The sequence below is a fragment of the Dipteris shenzhenensis genome, chromosome 14 (assembly GCF_047967505.1).
Source record: "Dipteris shenzhenensis isolate YYH24624 ecotype China chromosome 14, Dip_SZ_1.0, whole genome shotgun sequence".
Taxonomy (NCBI): domain Eukaryota; kingdom Viridiplantae; phylum Streptophyta; class Polypodiopsida; order Gleicheniales; family Dipteridaceae; genus Dipteris; species Dipteris shenzhenensis.
In genome coordinates, this window is record NC_141609.1 from 19,287,485 (window position 1) to 19,307,575 (window position 20,091).

Consider the following 20,091-nt stretch of genomic DNA (forward strand, 5'->3'; position numbering starts at 1 on the left):
ACACCTTTTCACCTCTTTTCTCTCCTCTCTTTCACTCATGTACCTTTCTCGATATTCCTTCACCTTCACTTGCTTTTTCTCTTTTCCTTTCCTTCCAATTTACACCTATTGTTTCCTTTCACAAGTTATTCGAAATATGTATGGAGCTACGTACACCTAAGTGTAAATGAAAGGGGTTTATTGATGTTTTCAATCTTGGGCCCTCAGGCCACGTTGAGAAGGTACGAGGGCAAGGGAAGCCATAAAGTCCGTAGTGCTTATGAGAGAGGACGTATAATGACACCCCAAAAGATAGTGGGATCCCGACCTTGTGGGGTTATGAGTTGCTAGAGGTAGGAAATCCAGGGGCTCTAGTGACTAGGCTAGCCTCTAGTATTGGTTTGCCACCTTGTTGCGAGTGGGAGCTATATTCTCACGCAACATTGAAACGCAGAGATCGCCCACTTTGCCAAATCTCCTCCTTTCTTCCCTCAATGCTTCTTCTGCCTTCCAAAGCTGCCCGCAAAATCCCACCTTGCTTCGCCCACTTCTTCATTTCTCCCCTGCCTCCTCCTTCCATGCCTCCCTTTCCTCCCTTCGCCTGCGCTTGCCAGGAACGTACACTAGTCTTCCCCCTTCTTGGGTTGAGACTACTCCCTCAGCTTTCCCCAATTTCGCATCCTCCCTGGCCATGCATTGGAGGACAATTTTCTTTCAGAGATTGCGGCAATTGGAAGCGTGCCATAATCACACAACTGTGTCGATCTTCTAGACCTTCGAATGGAAGAGCTTTCGAGTCCTCACAGAGCACAAAGGACAGCGCCTCCCTCTCTCTACTCAAGCCTGTCGATCGTTTGGACAGTCAAAGTTCTGCAACCGCTTCAACAAGTAAAGCTCAATCCTATTCAAAGGATTGCATTCGCTCATCTTGCTTGCGTTCATCATAGTATATAGTTTCACGATCGCTTTCAAAAACCAATAAGAAACAGACTCATCGCGTTTCCACAAGTAGTCTCTGCAGTTAAATGTAGTATCTATCCTTTCTTTTGCAATTTTTGTCGTGTACCGTGTCAATGCCATTCTTTGCAAGGCAGCTCTAGAGTTGCTCTTAATAAGAGAAGAAATTGGTTATTTAACTCGCTTTAGGAAATGCCTCTAACATCCATTTGGAGCTTCGGCTAACCATAATGCCTGTTAACAAGCTCACAGGTCTTCTTACCCCATGGGTGGCCAGCATATTGACTACCTTAACATTTTCTTAAATTGTTTAAATCCAGTTCTTTTCCAAAAGGTCATCCTTGATTTTAGTCTAGTGCTGAAGAACATGAATCAGCCCAAACTCACTCTTCACTTGTCTTGAGACTTTCCGTGCCCTTTTTTCAAACAGATTTGAACACATTATTCCTCAACAAGAGGGGGACTGAAATCAACTGGTCAGTTATGTGAGGAAGTCATAACTCACTCAACCCAAGCATGATAAAAATTAAAAAGGAAAATCTAGGAAAAACAATGGTTGAGGGACCAGCGAGTGCACATGTTAGTCTGGACAAATGCATGAAAGCCATTATGCCACCATGTCATACACTGCTAACCAAAATAAAATGCCACAGTCAAAGTCAAAAGCTATTATAAAAATATTAGGTGGGAAGATCCAAGGTCGCATAGCTCTTGATCAGAAAAAGAAAAAGGAAAATCAAATAAATACAATAGGTGGAGAGCCAGCAATGTCAGATCCCAGTCTTGGGAAATGTCTTGATAGTCATACATACTAAAATAAACTGCCACGATCCAGAATCTGAGAAAAGTCCACGCTCTTTTGCTTGTAGGCTTGAAGTTGTTTTGCTTGTAGGCTTGACAACTTCATCCTACAAACTCTACAAAGTTTCTGTCATCTCTGCCCAAATCTGTCTATAGCTTGTAGAGTGATGTTGGAGATGATTTCCAGTGAGGATATTTCTCCACTGGTTTCGTCCAAACCAATTGGAGGTCTGCAGGTTTTCTAAGTTTTCTTAAGTCTTATAAGAGGCTTCTCTTCTTCACAACAAGGCTCAAAAGATGCATCATGCACGAATCACGATAATATTTATGGCATTGTATTTTGGCATGAATCAATCTGAAAGAGGGCATCGAGTTAACCACCTGATGTGGCAGGTTCCTAAATTTAGCTCATTGTGAACTTAACACGTAATATATGAGTACATGGGCAGAAAATGAGTATAAAAGGGCAATGGGTGAGTGGCCCAAGAAATTTCCCCCTAGAAATGTTGTAGTGAAGATACTTTAGAGTAGGGTGGGTTACAAAACTCTTGTTAAGCACTTCTGCTGTGCTGGGGTGTTTCTTGCTCTCGAATGCCATTTGTATGTTTTGTGCTCCCCCTGCAATGCAATTTACTCAATTTCTGCCATAAATGGCTTGTCAGGATAAACCATCTTCAAGTAACCGGAGCAACCGTTAAGGTGCTGCAGATTTTTGTTGTTCGACCATTCCTTTGCTTGTGGCTGATTTTCTTCCAAGAAGCCACTCATAAGGGCAGTACTGTCAAGATACATCAGGTGGCGTTTTCTATAAAATCCGGCTAATCTTAAGAACAGCCATAAGGCAATCACATTTTAACCAATTGACTGAGCTAAATGTCTACAGTTGCTTATTGGGATGCATACAGATTTCCAGAGCACCTCGTGTATACCCTAGAATTCTATCATAAATTGAACGTGATCCAGGTGTACTTGATTTGGCTAAAAACTACATAGTTTTCAACGCTTGAAACATTGTTCCAGCGTCCTAGGTGAGGGCTGATAGCACCAGACTAGGTGGGTCTAAGGCTAAGGGCCTAATGCAAGCAATGTGCCTAGGGGCAATTGGAATTAAAGTATCCCAAGAGGGGGGTGAAAAGATGCATTAGGAAGGCCCTATGATGATGACATGTGGCATCTAGATCCATCTAGGGAGATGGGGCTTGTTGGAGTTAGTGAGAGAAGGAGAAGGAACTTTGATGTGATTCGATTTTGATTTCTCTGTGAGCTCTCACGCTTCAACAGGAATTGGCTGGGTGGAACTAAGTTGGTGCTACTCCCGTGATCTGCAGTAGTAGTTTAGGAAATGTACGTAATATTTGGTATCAGAGCGTAGGCTAGGTAAGAGAGGGGATCTGTGTGATCCAACGGAACGGGAAGCATATGGTTGACTACGGGTTCGTGAGTTGTGAAGAAACTACGAACAGACTATTGTTTGCTGATTTGAAGTGAAGTCGAAATCATCTCTTGTACTCAGGAAGTCACGTATGAAGGAGGTGCAGGCGCGGGATACGCGACGACAAAACAGCCAAGCTCCAGGCTTATAACCTGTCGCTGGAGCGAAGGGTTCCCGTAAGGCAGGTTGACGAAAAAGACAGTTGAGGAGCACAGGACGACTCTGCTACGCGTGACGCCAAACGGAGAAAAGAGTCAAGGGGCTCGTGACCTCCATGCAACGGACTGACTTGACGAAATACAGATAGTGAATTAGTTCGTGAATTGTGACGAAGGAATTCGACAGAACAGATGCAGTTGATGGGATGATAAGCGATAAGCGAGGTGTCAAGTGTATAAGTGGCCTTATCTACGAAGAAACTCGGCTTGAGAGAAATTGATTGACGAGGAACAGAGAGCAGGGTTCCCGTCAGCTAGACGGAAGACAGGTGACAGGAGGAGTCGTCAGCGCAGCAGACTCTAGTTGAGGAGCGTATCAATTGGTGGTACCAATCTGTTCACCAAACTAGAGCCAGTTGGTCCACTTAGTGTAACCAGACAGTTATCCATCCAATTACTGTGGAAAAAAAAAAAAAGAGAAGTTTTCTTTGGCCACCAGTTTCCACTTATCTGCTGTCAGTTAATTTCCTGTTAGAAACACAGAGTTTTGCAGAAACCTAGAGACTTGCAAAGGCTTTAGTAGAAGAAGGCTTCGGGACATTTGCGCTATGTGAAGACTCCAGGGGTATTAAATCGGGTGGCAGGAGAAAGACCAGGGAGCACTTTACGCATTTTCCCCTTTGTTTTTGTCATTTCTGTTTTGTTAGAAACAGATTAGGCTTTTGTGGTTGTAGCAGACTTGGGATGGACAGTCTTTGAGACTATGCCTGTGTGCTTCAGTCACAGTTGATTTGCCGGAATTTCCCTAGTATAGGGAAAAGCGATATTTGGATATATGCCTGTGTCAATTACATAGTCAGTATAGTTGTCAGATTGCAGGTATTCCCTAGTATAGGGAATTGTGTCATAATTTTGTCGGTTTGTAAATACAGTGTTCTAGCGGTGTTTTATTTATTTAAAAAAAAAAAACACCCATTGACCTGAATGGAAGCAGAAGAAGGAGCTTTTAGGAGGGACCCTGGTGAGTCAGGAGTCCGGCCGACCCAGCAGGTGTCGCGCCTAGTAGTTCATACCTTATTTGACAGGATTGCATTACTTGAGGATGCCTTGCAGCAGTTATTAGCGCAACAGTTACAGGCAAATGCAGGGCAGTCTGAACTTAGAAGAGTGATACACAGTATGTCTGCTAGACCTTCTCGAGATGAGAAAGGAAAGGCTCCGATGGAACCGGAGTCTAGTGTCCATATGGTCGAGCCTAGGAGGGCTAAAGTACCTAATATTGCCAATAATAGGCCGGAAAAGTATTCTGGTCGGATGAATGAGAGTAGTTCCCATATCATTGAGACCTGGTTGCACAAATGGGACGAGGCGTTTGCCATTTGTGAAATCAGAAATGATATCAAGAAAATCCACGAGGCCACCCACATGTTTAGTGAGGCAGCAGATCGGTGGTGGATTAAACAATAGAAAGATGGTATTGCATCCACTACCTGAGAGGGATTTAAAAGGGAATTTAGGAAACACTTCTTACCTCCTGACGAAGCATCCCGAGCGTGGGATCAGTATAGAAACCTTCGTCAGATAAATTTGTCAGTGGCAGAATACACTGATAAGTTTCGAGAGAGCGTAATGAAGATTGATGAACCCCTACCTCAATCAATCCAAGTGAAAGATTTCATATTTGGATTGAATGATCGGATTAAAATGAAAGTTCGGGCTAAGTATGCGAACACGTTGGATGATGCAATAGCCATAGCCCTGAACTATGAAGATGCCAAGGGTAGTAGGCCAAGTGGGTTTGCGCAGGTCGGAACCCAATATGGATACGAGAAGAAATCTGGGTTTAAGAAGAAGTGGATTAGTAAAGGGAGTGGTTCTCAGCCGAGTGGTCAAGCCAAGCAGGCGAAACCAGCTGAAATCCTAAATCAAGTACCACCATTGGAGTGAAGAGGAAAGTAACACCAATGGCAGCCCGGGCTTGGTCAAAGTCTCCCTTAAACCCAGAGCAAAGAGAAAAAGCGAGGAGAGAAGGCTTGTGTTTTGATTGCCTTCAGCCTCATCAATGGAAGGATTGTCCACGAAATAAGGATCGACGGATGGCTGAGATGGTAGTCTCATAATGCGACGTGGAAATGGAGGGAAGTCCCAGTGCGGAATAGTTGCAGATTCAGCTAGCGGGATCTTCTCAGAGGTCAGTACCTTGTTTGTTATGTGTGTCTGTTGCTAAGCTAGTAATGAGTGCACCTGATAACATCTTATCTAAGCCCGCAGCAACGGGGTATACAGCCTTTAATGATACGGAGTTAATTAAGATGAAAGGGCAAGTGGCCAATCATGATGTCATTGTGTTGTTTGACTCGGCGTCAACTCACAATGTAATTAACTCCAAGCTCGTGAAGAGGCTGAAGTTAAAGACTAGCCCATCTGACTATGCGTATACAGTCAGGATGGCAGATGGAAGTTCAACTGAAGTATGGAACCAAAGGGTTACCTAGTTGGAGCTTCGTATTCAGGACTATGCTGAGAAGCTTGATTTTGAAACGACTAAGCTTGCTCATGCAGATATAGCCCTGGATATGGCGTGGCATTCTAGGAAGAATCCAGCCATTGATTGGAAAAAGCACGTATATCAATTCAAGATGAATGATGTGCTTTATGTCTTACGAGGTGAAACAGATATACCTCAGGGACCGTTGGTTCCCGTGATGGAAATCCGAAAAGCTTAAGAAGAGTTTTTATTTTTTTGTACGGCATCGGTAGAGCCGGTTGATGATTCTTCGGCTAGCACTGATGTTATTCAAAGTGGTGAGATGGCCAAGCTGGCTAATCTAATAGCAGAGGAGTTCTCTGAATGTTTTAGGGATGAGTTACCTTGTGGGTTACCTCAAAGCGGAATGTTCTGCATAAGATTGAACTGATCCCGGGGGCAGAACATGTAAATAGACCTCCCTATAGAATGAGTTTTACTGAAGAAGCGGAGGTGCGTAGACAACTAGAAGAATACCTCAAGTTGGGGCAGATTCAAGTTTCTCACCTTTTGCTTCGCCAGTGATATTAAAGAAGAAAAAGGATGATACATTTCGCCTCTGTATAGATTACAGAGCATTGAATAATATCACTGTTAAGCACAGGTATCTGATGGCTCGGATTGATGATTTGCTAGATGCATTACATGGAGCCGTGATTTTCAGCAAGATAGATCTTAAATGTGGCTACCATCAGATCCGGATTAGAGCCGAGGATGTGCATAAAACCGCTTTCAGAAGCAAGTTTGGTCATTATGAGTTTTTGGTAATGCCCTTCGGACTTACCAATGCTCCAGCCACATTCGTCATGCTTATGAACGATTTACTACGTCCGTATATCGGAAAGTTTGTAGTACATTTTATTGACGATATTTTAGTGTTCAATAAAAGTATTATTGAGCATCGTGAACACTTAAGAATATTGTTCAGTACTTTGAGGAAAGCCAGTCTTTATGTAAATAAAAAGAAAACTATACTGTGTATGGTTAGACTTGAATATTTGGGATTCATAATTACTCCAAAGGGGGTAGAAATGGACCCAAAGAAAGTGGCTGCGATACTGACTTGGCCAATCCCTCAGAGTCTGACCGCTTGGCGATCATTCTTGGGATTTGTCCAATTTTATAGAAGGCATATCAAAGGATATTCCGAAATAGTATCGCCATTGACTGATCTGACCTCAGATAAAGTACCTTTTATATGGGGACAGAATCAACAAGAAAGTTTTAACACCATAAAACAAGTTGTGGTCACAGGATCGGTGTTAAAAATAGTTGATCCCCAGAAACCGTTATTCCTGGAAACCGATGCAAGTGGCATTGCGGTAGGAGCAGTTCTCCTTCAAGAGGGAAGGCCAGTAGCCTTTGAAAGTAAGAAGCTTTCTTCCTCCCAAAGGAATTGGCCAACTCATGAATTGGAGTTGTATGCTGTTATCCATGCTTTGAAAACATGGAGGCATTATTTGTATTCAGAGTTTTATGTGGATGTGGATCATGATACTCTGAAACATTTTTGTAAACAACTTGACTTGAGGGGCTGCCAAGCTAGGTGGACAGAGCTCATGCAGGAGTTTAATTTGACGATTCGGTACCGAAGATAATAAGGTTGCTGATGCGTTGTCTCGCATTATGCACAATATGAGTTTTACCTCTAATGACCGAGATTAGAGAAACTCAAAAGGTGGACGAGTTTGTCCAGAGCTTATGGCCTAAAGCTCATGTGTTTAGACCCGGGGAAGAAAAGGATGACCTGGCATCCAGAAAAGGCCAAACATATGCAAGATATGCCATAAGGGATGGTATGCTAAAAAGAAATGGCAAGGTAGTAGTACCTAGTCAGAATGATCTCAGGCAGAGAGTCATTCGACAGTGCCATGATAGCCCATGTGCGGGACATCCAAGAGTCGAGAAGACATATGATCTCATGAAGCGAGATTTCTTTTGGCCAAAGATGAAAAAGCATATTCATGAATATGTGACACGGTGTTTTTCGTGTTAGGTAAGCAAGGTCGAGCGGGTGAAGCCACTCAGACTTTTACAGCCCTTGGAGATACCACTAAGTAAGTGGGAGAGCATTTCCATGGACTTTATTGTAGGGCTGCCTACGACACAAGGTGGATATGATTCTATCCTTGTGGTGGTTGATCGTCTAACCAAGATGGCTCACTTCATTCCGACTAGAGAGTCTGTTAGTGCCCCGCAAGTGGCGGATTTGTTTATTAGACATATATTTCGTCTGCATGGATTGCCTAGATCCATAGTGTTAGACAGAGATGTCAGATTTATCGGTCATTTTTGGACAGCGGTATTTGAGACACTAAGGACTGAGTTGGGAATGAGTAGTGGGGATCATCCTGAAACGAATGGTTAGACAGAGAGAGTCAACCAGATTTTAGAGGATATGCTGAGGGCATATGTGTCATTGAGGCAACATACTTGGGACAAGTGGTTGCCATTGTTAGAGTTTGCCTACAATGATAGAAAACATTCCTCTACGAAGTTTAGTCCGTTTGAATTGAATTATGGTTATAGACCAGCAAATCCAACTACAGTTGGAATACCTCAGAGAGTGCCTAGTGCCGTGAACTTTGTGGTTCAGATACGGGAGATGCTAGCACTTGCGAGAGCTAATATCCGCCAGGCTATGGATAGAGCAAAGGGGTATGCGGATGAAAACCGGTCTATAAGAGAATTTAAGGAAGGAGAAAAAGTTTTTCTCAGAGTTCCTTCGCACTCGAAGTCGTTAACTTCAGGAGAGTATGCTAAGTTATCACCTCGATACTGTGGGCCGTGGTTAATTCTAAAGAGAAAAGGCAAGGTAGCCTATAAATTAGAATTGCCACAGGGTTGCAAGGTGCACCCAGTGTTTCATGTTTCTCGTTTAAAGAAATTTTTGCATACTGGTGACTCACTACTCGAAGGTGTGGTTTTGTTTCAAGAGATAGAGGATAATGCAAGACGCAAACCAACAAGAATCCTGGACCGAGGAACAATGCAAGTGCGAAATCGGAAGATACCCACGGTGTTGGTTGCATGGCATGGTCAGCCTCTATCAGAAGCTACTTGGGAATCCGTATACTAGTTGCGGAGAGTGTTCCCATATTTTATCATCGAGGACGCTGATGTCTGACGAGGGAAGAAATGTTACGCTCTAGCCGAGGTAGCATGACCTCGGAAGAATCAGTCGACATTTCCCTTAAAGGATCTATGTTTGTAATATATCTGTTTGCGCTTCATGTAAATGATCGTGAGGGAATTAATGCCAAGGTCCTAGGTGAGGGCTGATAGCACCAGACTAGGTGGGTCTAAGGCTAAGGGCCTAATGCAAGCAATGTGCCTAGGGGCAATTGGAATTAAAGTATCCCAAGAGAGGGGTGAAAAGATGCATTAGGAAGGCCCTATGATGATGACATGTGGCATCTAGATCCATCTAGGGAGATGGGGCTTGTTGGAGTTGGTGAGAGAAGGAGAAGGAACTTTGATGTGATTCGATTTTGATTTCTCTGTGAGCTCTCACGCTTCAATAGAAATTGGCTGGGTGGAACTAAGTTGGTGCTACTTTCGTGATCTGCAGTAGTAGTTTAGGAAATGTACGTAATAAACATCCTTGGTGTCAAAGCCAAGTAGAGCTTACTTCAAGAAAGGTGACTTCAATTCAGGAGGTGTGGGTTTCTCAAGAGAGATTTATAGTGAGTGGAAGGTCGATGGAAGGTTTAGGGAATCTACAGAAGAACCCATGACCCTATTCCAAATTTCGAGGAGAAAGGGATGCTAGATGGGAATAACTACCCAATATGGATGAGAAAGCTACGGAGTCACATGGTCATGGTAAAACTCTGTTAGACTACTGAGGGTGTTGCAGGCCCGAGGACCTTAAAGACATGACATGCAAGGTAGTGATGAAGTCAGATCCAGATGAGGTCAAAGATTGTGTGCTCAGAGATGCTGAGGCACCATCATTGATCATCGGGATGATTGCAAATTCAGTTCTTCCACACATTCCATGGGCAGAGACCGCAAGCTTTTGACCAACCATGCCACATGAATAGTTACTGCCTAGAATTGTCATTCATGATGACATTAGGAAAGAGAGAATCTATCGCCATGTTGCTAAACAAGGAACACGAGGGATTACAGGTTTCCTTGGTTGGCTCACCTGGGTGGAGCTCAATGAGAGTTTGGTTCCGAAGACAGGTGGGAGCAGTTCTAGGGTTTCTAGAAAGAGTTAGTTGGTGGAGAGCTATGTGGAGTGGCCACAAGGTTCTCACTTTACAGAATCGGAGGTTCGAAGCTATAGATGCTGATCGAGGACGATCGGGACAAGATGTTCTTAGGCAGAGATTGTCATCCGCCAGCTGTTAGCATAAGTGGACATGACTCTTGAAAAACCATGGCAATATGATTTTCTACCTGATATTAATCCTTGTTTGCATCATTACTTATTCATATACCAAGAACTAAGTTTCTTATGAAGGGCAAGTGATTTTTGGTTTATGTCTCACAGGGCATGGCCAAAGTGTATCTGAACATGGGTGGAGGCTAGAGGGTCCCGTCCTATGGTTGGCATGGTGGTCGAGATGGTGAATGTCAAATATGAATGGTTAGTGCTGCCAAGTGGAGGGGGAGGGACAATAAGATCATGTACATGCGACACAAAGGTTGGCGAAACCATGAGATAGTCCATTGTACTCGTTCCCCCTCCATGTGGGAAACAGATGAGCCCTCCGGGTAACGGCCATCTATGAAGATTGTTATATATGACGAATGTGAACAAAAAAAGAGATTGAGAGCAAATTACAAACGTACTGAATAGAAGAGAGAGCAAAACATACAAGAGGTGAAGGTTTTGTCCAAGTGACAAAACCTAAACCTATCCACTAACCGTAGTTAGGGATCCTAATTGTGGTTAGGGGGAAAAACCTCTAATGAGGGAAAAGTGCCCCTAACTCACTTATTGACTACACATCGGTCACTGCCATGAATTATGGCGATAATTCCAACACCCCCCTTGCAGTGCCAATTTGATGATGTACAAGGAAAAGATCAATCACCAAAAGGAGATAAGTTCAGGGCATTGCGAAATGCCTCAAACTTCTCACGTGGAAGAGCTTTGCTGAAGATGTTTGCAACATTGTCATGTGTGGAGACATAGATCATACTGATCTCCTCTGCATCAACTTCTCTCTGACATAGTGATAATGAACCTCAATATCAGCAAATAAGCGGCGTAGCCACACACACTCAACTGTCACTGTGAAAGCTGCCCTATACTCAGTTTCACATGAGGAAGTAGCCACAGTAGATTGTTTCTTGCTGAGCCAAGAAATGCAAGCATGTCCCGAAAAGAAACAATTACCATTTGTGGAGTGCCTAGTGTTCTAATCTCCAGCCCAATCTGAGTCACTGTAAGCATGTATCTGCAAGTCACCCCCCCCGAGAAACATCAAGCCATAAGACTTTGTGCCTTGCAAGTAATGGAAGATGCGTTTGACACCTTGCCAATGTGCTGTCTTTGGATTGTGCATATACTTGCTCACCTGAGATACTGCAAACTGAATATCGGGGCGTGTATTGCGCAAGTAAATGAGGCATGTGATAGCTTGGCTGTAGATTGTGGCATCTACTGATTCACTTGCATCATACATAGTAAGCTTCAGCCTTGGCTCCATGGAGTGGCTGTAGTATCACAACCAAAAACTATATGCTCAGCCAAGACCACTAATTAGACGAATACAAATTAACAGGTGATGGCACGATGAATAACCGCCTAGCCATTTCTCTGGTTCAACAAGCTCATCAAAAAAATCACCCACGTAAGAAGTACCTGCATGCTGAATACCAAAGCCTACAATTCCCTAGATGGATCTAGTATGCCACATGTCTACATTTGAGGGCATCTCCTCAATGCATCATTTACCCCTCTCTTGGGATATCATTGAAATCATTTGCTCCTTGGCCCATTTAATGCATTTAGACCCCTTAGCCTTAGATCCACCTAGTCTTGTGCCATGTCACCCTCACCAAGGACCTTGACCTTGATTCCTTTTTGATATTTTACGTGAAGCCCAAACAAATATAATACAAACATTGATCCTTTAAAGGAAAATGTCGACTGACCCTTCCGAGTTGCCTCAACTTGAGCGTAACATGTAGGCTTGCAATCTTGCATGTTGAACCGATCTAAGAGTTTTTGCACATACTTGGATTGAGACATAATAATTCCACGTCTCTCTTGTATAAACTGGATCCCCAAATAAAAATGTAACATGCCCAAATCTGACATGTCAAATGTAGCTTTCAATTTAGCTTTGAAATCTGCAATTTCTTATTCATGTGACCCTGTGTGCAGCATGTCATCTACATAAAGAATGATGACCAAAATATCCTCCCCATCCTTCTTGATGTAGAGGGTACTTTCAGTTGGACTGTTATGAAGCCCCTTGCTGGTCAAAAAGGCATCAATCTTGGAGTACCATGCACGTGGGGCTTGTTTCAGCCCATACAAAGCTTTATTCAGCTTGCAAACTTTATGTGCATTACCCGAAATTTTAAAGCCAGGAGGTTGTTTGACATAAACCTCTTCCAACAAGTCTCCATTTAGAAAAGCTGTCCACGTGATTTTCAGCTAGTAGGACCACATTTGTGGCTTCCAAATTGCCAAAATTTTCAATCAAGACTAGGCATATTTTGTTGAGGCTGGCAAGGACGTCAGATGTGGCCTAGGTGTCCCTATCAAGTAGGCTGCCATAGCATTTTCCAAGCCTAAGCATCTTTAGAAACAGCTCCAGCCACCAACCAAGACCTCAGTGTTGCGCAGATCCCTCAGGATTGTGGCTAGCACACAGAGGATGAGTAGAGACTTCACTTGGGGCATGGTAGCTGGGCTCATTGAGGGAGGACACACCTTCTCGATTGATCCTGTTTCACCAACACACATGATGCATGGACATCAGGTCTCCCGTATAGAGATCCATGATGCATCTCAGCCCTCCTGTTCACACCCACCCCCTCTACCGGAGGATAGTGTGTGGGAGACAATATCCATCATTACTGCTTGGAACATCTGGGTCACTTGGTGCAGTCGGGTGATGGGAGGCCAGCCGGTTTCTCCGACGGCTACCCTAGTAGCCATCTGGTAGGATATCATTTTCACTTTGTGCGCCATTTGGGAGCGCGGTACTCTAGGTTCAAGAGCGACTGGCTGAAAGGCAGGAGTACTTTCGCTTGGCATGGCCGGCATGAATCTTCTACACCCTCTCCGCTGCAAGGGGTATTCGTTGGATGTATAGACCACCATCTTGGTTTCTAGCTATTGTTTCAGAATCTCTCTAGGCGGTGAGCCTTGAGATCCGAAAACAGGTGGCTTCCCTATAGCTTGTCATGTTGGAATAGAGGTCACCTCCCCGTTTGTGAGCCCCCATATGAGGAGAGCATTGGGGGGGTGAACCTAGGTCTTGAGAGACTAACACATGGGCAACTTGCAAGGGAGTCGTGGGCATCATGGAGAAGTGCCTGTTGTTTTTCTTTAAGCACACATAATCTGTTTATGTAGAAAAGCCATTCATGTTGAACTGAATAATGGCCGGGAGCGAGAGTGGTGGCAAACGAAACCGAGTGCCGAACTCCACTGAATCCCCATACTGTGGCTTCATACTGTCGAGGTCCTTCCCTTCTATCTCTAATACAGCGGCCCCTTGAATTGTCTAGATCTAGGTTTCCAACTAAGAGCATCGACGACGGGGCTATTCTTGACAGGGACGTAGTCAATCAAACCCCAAACTGTTGAAGTATCTGACTTCATGTGGATTGTCGATCACTCCACTGTGAGCTTGCTATTGTTTGAAGCCATTTGAGGACTTGGTGATTTGTCTTCACCGTGAAAGTCTTTACATAGAGGAAAGGCTTCCAATGCTTCAATGCTTGAATAACTCTGAGCAACTCTCTATCATACAATGTATAATTTTTATCGGTGTCATTTAACTTTTGACTGTAGTAAACTCGGGTCTATCTTCTTGCTGTAATATTATCCCAATGGCCACGTTACTTACATCTGTTGACCAAGAAAGGATCATCCCATGACGCTATCTTCATGAATGGAGCTGTGTTAGCCAACCTTTAGAAGTTGTGGAAGGCTTATAAAGCTGCATTGGTGGCTAAAATCTTCTGTTGGCATGTTTTACCCCTTTCAAAGGTGCTGCATGTGCCGAGAATCCGTCCATGTAAGAACTAGGCCTGGCAAATGTAGGCCATTCTATGGGCTATCGGACGCTATCCATAGGTGCCACTTATTCCTTGGTATGTACCTTGTAGGCCTAGTTACAGTTAGTTAGGTTTGTTGGTACAGTTAGTTCATGTACCACCTAGTTCAATTAGGACACTTAGTCCAATTAGGGCATTTAGCCCTAGGGTTTTGTCATATTGGCTCTCTCTTGAGCCTCTTTTCATTGTAGCAGCATTTTCAACATAGTAGCTCGTTTTTGGCTTTCTCCCACTCATTTCTGAGCTTCCATTGCTTGCCATACCCAACAGTGGTATCAGCAAGATGGGCTTTGTAATGGTTTCCGTTTAATTTTATAAACCCACTTAGTTCCAATGGCATTCTTGCCAGGAGGCAAGTCACACAACTCCCAAGTGTTACTCTGATAGATAGAATCCAATTCAGCTTGCATAGCCTCCAACCAACAATCATTTTGAAAGGCATCATTATGGCATAATGGCTCTTCATCGCATGCTGTAGCAACCAATGCATAAGCAACAAAACTAGCATGCTCTTTCCGGACAAAGGCTCTAGTATGGGCTGGCAGAGGAGTATCTTGTTTGCTGTCTTTTAATGTGGCAAGGAGCCAACGGGGGACCTTTTTGGGCTCCTGGATTTCATCTCTTTCCTAGTCAAGAGCCCTATGCGAATTGTCCTGATCAATCGGAGGCATATCAGGCTGAATATCTGGCTGCACATGTGGCTGCAAATGACCAACAGATGGAGGAGGTACAACCTCAAATGGAACATCATCATGAGCATTAGACGGAAACAAAGGCATCAAGCTGTCAAAGATATTTGGGCATCAACAACGGGTTGTTTATGACAGTCCAACAAAGGCATAGTGGAAGATTCATCAAACACAACATCTCGACTGACAAAACACTTGCCCGTGCGGGGCTGGTAGAGCTTATAGCCATTGCTCTATGAGCTATACCCAATAAAAATGCACTTGATAGCTTTATCATCCAACTTAGTGCGTGTCTGAGAAGGCACATGGGCATATGCCAAGCATCCAAATGTCCTCATGTGAGAAATGTGAGGCTTATGATCTGTCCAAGCCTAATAAGGTGTGATGGTCTGCAATGCCTTTGTCGGACATCTGTTCAAAATGTAAGTAGCACACATGACGGCCATCCAACCACAACTTGTTAGGCAAATGTTTGCCCCTTCAACATGCACCTGGCCATCTCCATCATTGATCTATTCTTCCGCTCAGCCACTGGATTCTGTTGAGGAGTATAAGGCACCGTGCATCGATGATGGATGCCATGAGAAGCCAAAAAAACAGCAAACTCCTTTGACATATATTCACCCCCCCTGTCTGTACTAAGGTGAGCAATGTGCAGCCCACTTTCATTCTCAGCCAAGGTAATAAAATGCTTGAAGCATGACTAAACTTCAGATTTGGATTTCAAGGCGAAAATCCAAGTGTACCTGGTGAAGTCATCAATAAATGTGACAAAATAATAGAATCCCCCAAGAGCTGCAACCCTTATGGGTCCACAAACATCACTATGAACCAGATCTTGCATGAGGCACCAACTCTCCCATCCTGGGGAAACGCAGAACGGTACATATTACCAAGCAAGCAAGGGTCACAAACATGCTTTGAAGGCATATGCATTTTGGGAAGATCAACAACCATCCCATCCTTATATAACTTCACCATAGCCCCAAGTTGAGGTGTCCAAACCTCTCATTTCACAAATGGGTATCTGCCATGGTAGAAGAATCAAGAGCAAAGGCATGTGCATCTGCAAGTGTAGCATCATCCAAACATCTATCATAAGCATCAAGTCTATAAAGACCTCTAGTCAATGTGCCAGTCAAGACCATGGTAAAGGCATGTGTAACATCATACACTTACCATGCTTAATAGAGAACACTTCCTCCAAGTGGAAATCCTCAGAAAAAACTACCTCATCAACCATAGATGCATCCAATTCCAAATTTAGACACATTTCTCATCTTCCACCACACAAGAACAGTTGGGATCAGAAGCAAGTGGACTGCCTTCAAAGAAGATGGAGCATTTGTACCCAGGTGCAGAGACTCGAAACAACTCTCACAATAAACGACAAAAACAAAATACCAAAACTGGAAATTAAGTCAAGCTTCCATACGAGTGACAAAAGTATACGAGTATCACGTAGACACAATCTGTAAATGCTCTGGCAGTACCCATGAATCAGTCCTTGTCAGATTGCACCATCTACCTCAGCCTCGTAACAAATCTGAAAATAACAGACCTGTTTCTCGTCCTCAATCTCAGTCACACAGCCCAAGACAAATCAATTGCTCTACGCATGTGCAAAAGGTGCCTTCTTCTGGCTGTCAACACCAGTGAGAGCCACAACGCCACCCCAGACAATGTATTCTGAGCACTAGGAGTTTCTCTGTCTACACAACTCAACTGCCCGTCAGCATTTTCTACCATCATGTCGAAGAAGGTTCAGTTCCTTTAGAACCTTTCTCCACGATCAAAGCAGCAACCAGCATGTCAAGTATCAGCCACACTCCTCAGTGTATACCTGCAAATCGGCCTTTCCTTGCTCGGTTCAGCCTTTCCACATCATAATTCAGGAGGAACAGCAGTGTATCAATCTGTCAGCGAGCAAGTGCCTCCACGCAATCTCTACGAAGAGAACCTATCACCTCGGGCCAAGCTCCATCCAATGAGATCGTCCAGCAGAGTGTGCTCCAGCATGCTTCAATCACACCACACAGTCCCTCAATCTCTTACGTGCAGCCTGTCGTCTTTCTCTTCCAGCATTCAACCCTTTTCTGGCAGTCTCTCTTAGCACCCCCACATACCATCGTCAATCCTCTTTTCAGAAGCACGTAGAGTCAGCTGACATACCTTCATGCATGTCCACGTTGTTGGTTCTAGATGAATCCAGCCACCTCATTGTTGATCCAGCCATGTCACCAGTATGAATTTACCACTCTCCAATGTTTTTCCCAAATTGTACACCAAACATTAATTGCACATGATTCCAACCTTAGGTTCACACATCATTGCCAACATTTAATGCCCGATTACTCACAGACCAACCACATAATCCACCCAACCCTGACACCCACAAAATAACACGACACTCCGAATACATGAAACACTCATGCCATCATAACATATGACTTCGGGAACAAGCATGACAAACACATATCATCTTGTAACCACACATGCACATTGGATACTTGCTCTGAGAACCCCTGGTACATCCACATTGCATTTCTTCATCACTTCCCACTGTCCTTGCAAAAATATGTACATTACTCACAAAATTTACATCAGTAGAATTCCAATTTCTTAAAAACATGGCTTGGTTAACCCCCCATCGCTACCCTATGTGTATGTACAAGTGTCTACCTTCCCTTATCTATAGAGTGCATCTTTCCATTGCTTTTTGTCTTATCACCATACTGGGAACCGAATGTTGGAGTCCAATCCTCTAATGAATTACTTCAGTTTGTCGTCTTCAGACACTACCGATTGCTGTGCTAGTGTGAACCTTGTTACTGTAAAACAACATAGGTGAGCCATTCTGGGACAAACGAGAGATGTCATCCTCTAGGTTAAGCATATATTGGGGTGGCAAAAAACACAACTCAAGATCGGACATAAATGTATTCCCAAAAGAAATTTATGACATGCGTGGTAGGGTCAGTATGGATACTGGCCCAATGTCTCCACCAAGTAACCGTCTCATAGGTGAGATGAGGAGCCACGAGATGGACTTTGTCTTGTTCATCCTGAATCCTTGCTAAAAGAAACTGATGAACAGATTGTAAAATAGTTGAGTGGTTACACTTATTGTCATACTTGGTGAAGTTTGGAGTGGACTGGCTAAGGGGAGTGACCCTCTTGATGTAGAGGTTGGTGTGGCTTCGGGAGATGCACTCAAGCTAGCCTGCATAGTGGCCAACATCTATTGTTGTGAAGCAACATGGCCTCTCAGTCTAGTCTATGTTGCTTCTCGGTCTGGGCCCCTCTTTGCGTGTTGGATTGCCTCCTCATGTTTGTGATCCTCTTGCATCAATAAGAGCAGTTTTGAAATCCGAGACTCGTTTGACTGCTTCAAGTCTTTCTCCCTCCTTTTCTTCAAGCTGCTTTTTTTTTCATCCAGCCCTCGACTTTTTTCTTCTAGCTGCCATGAGTTTTCTGCCAGCTAGGACAAGAGATGTCGATTTTGCTTCATAAGCTTCTCCATCATTTTTTGAGTGCGTAGTAGAAGCATACCTTTTGGCTCTCTTTGTCTTGGAAGTCAGACTCGTCAAATTCTTCTCTCCTTTCCTGATCCATAGCACTTGGATGTGTGAACTTTACTAATCTTAACACAACCATGCACTCGCGGTTGTCAAGTTGGATTACATACTGAAGCTTTGACACCAATGTAACATGCAATGGTTAATGATCATGTAATTGTAGTGAGACCGAGCTAGCATTGACCTCACCCGGATCATCTCGATGTAGCCTAGGCTGATGACGCAGATATGGAGTAGTCACGACCTGTTTTTAAAGCTGGAGCAGAGTGCACGGGTCCAATGGCATTTCAGGGGGGCACTCGGGGTGTTTTCTTGGTGTTGCGGGTATGCTCTTGGGCCTAGAGTAATTGGGAGGGGGGCTTGGAGTTGTGTGCTCAGGTTCACAGCCTCCTTGGGGTGGGAGAGAGAGAGAGAGAGAGAGAGAGAGAGAGAAGAAGAAGAAGAAGAAGAATATATTATCGTCCTCTGAAGACCAAAACCGGCCTATGGGACCTGAGCAATACAATATCACAAGTACATGAAAGCTCCTCCCGAAGATGGGAGGGTGGAAAGAGAAACCACCTTCTAGGATTCAGGTGGATTCCTATGCTTGAAGAGCTTATACACAAATGTTCCTAAAGCTGAAGGTGACCCTTTATGCAGCAAATCAGCCAGTTTGTTATGTCCCTCAAGGAGGTGATTGAACTCTTCCCTAATGTGTGCATAGTGAGGGCATATCATTACCATGTGTTCTTCTGTTTCAACCATACCTTGATCACATAGTTGGCATATTCTACTCTCCCTTGGCATCTTTTTCCATCCCCCTGTTTCTATTTGCAGCTGGTGTGATCGGGTGCGAAGTGAGGCTAAAGCCCTCCGTTTATGCACTGCTATAGGTGTACATATGTACTTCTGCGTTGTTGTCTCCCTTCCTGTATAAATTGACCAATATTCAGGGTTGATATATGTGCGATAGTACTCAAATTTATCTTTGTTTTCTGCTGTTTGCCATTTCCTGTGTAGTGCATTCAGCAGGTCATAATGAAAAGCCTCTTCATCAATCTCCTCTGAAGAGTAGTTTAAATACTCTTCTACTTCCCACTTCTTGAACCATTTTTTTAGGTCCTGTGCCCATCCGGATGTCAAAATCTTGCCCTTGTTTGTATTTTGAAGCTTCTGACTTTCATTCCATGCTCTCTTTGGTAGCCTTTCATTATCCATGCACTTGACCTTTGTGATGTATCTGAGTACTCTTTTCAGAGCATGTAGCTCTATGGGTATACATCCTGTCTCTAGGAGTAACAAAGAGTATGGTGTAGTAGCCTTGATGCCCAGGTGCCTCCTAATGAAAGACTTTTGCATTTTCTCTATCTCATTCCACGTTGATGGAGATATACTCCCACCCCATACCTCTACTCCGTAGAGTACTGTCTGTATCACATATGCCCCAAAGATCATATTTCGTACTTGCCACCTTCTCGTATTGCTAGAGAGAGAGAGAGAGAGAGTGTCTACTAATGTCCACGGGAGACCAACATGTCTATGGGACAAGAAAAATAGGAGCTAGTACATCCGCTTAGGGAGGGCACAAGGCAGCTCCAAGGGAGTGCAAGAGCAACTCCAATTTATTTTAAGATACATACATTGTAGTCTAAAAACTAAAAAACATAATCGGACATACATCAGTTTAAGACCAAGAGTCTTTTGATTTGGATTTGAACTTCTTGATGAGGGC

General features: G+C 43.8%; 1 protein-coding gene across 2 annotated transcripts in view; it reads left to right on the forward strand.

The window, feature by feature from the left end:
* The first annotated feature begins 309 nt into the window (after window positions 1-309).
* Window positions 310-20,091, forward strand: part of LOC147894306 (thiamine pyrophosphokinase 1-like) — an 87,584-nt gene continuing 67,802 nt past the window's right edge. For both annotated transcript variants that reach the window (XM_087385037.1, XM_087385038.1), the window contains exon 1: window positions 310-867. In XM_087385037.1, the coding sequence (XP_087241163.1) occupies window positions 474-867 (394 nt within the window). In that variant the 5' untranslated portion in view covers window positions 310-473. The remainder of the gene's footprint in view (window positions 868-20,091) is intronic.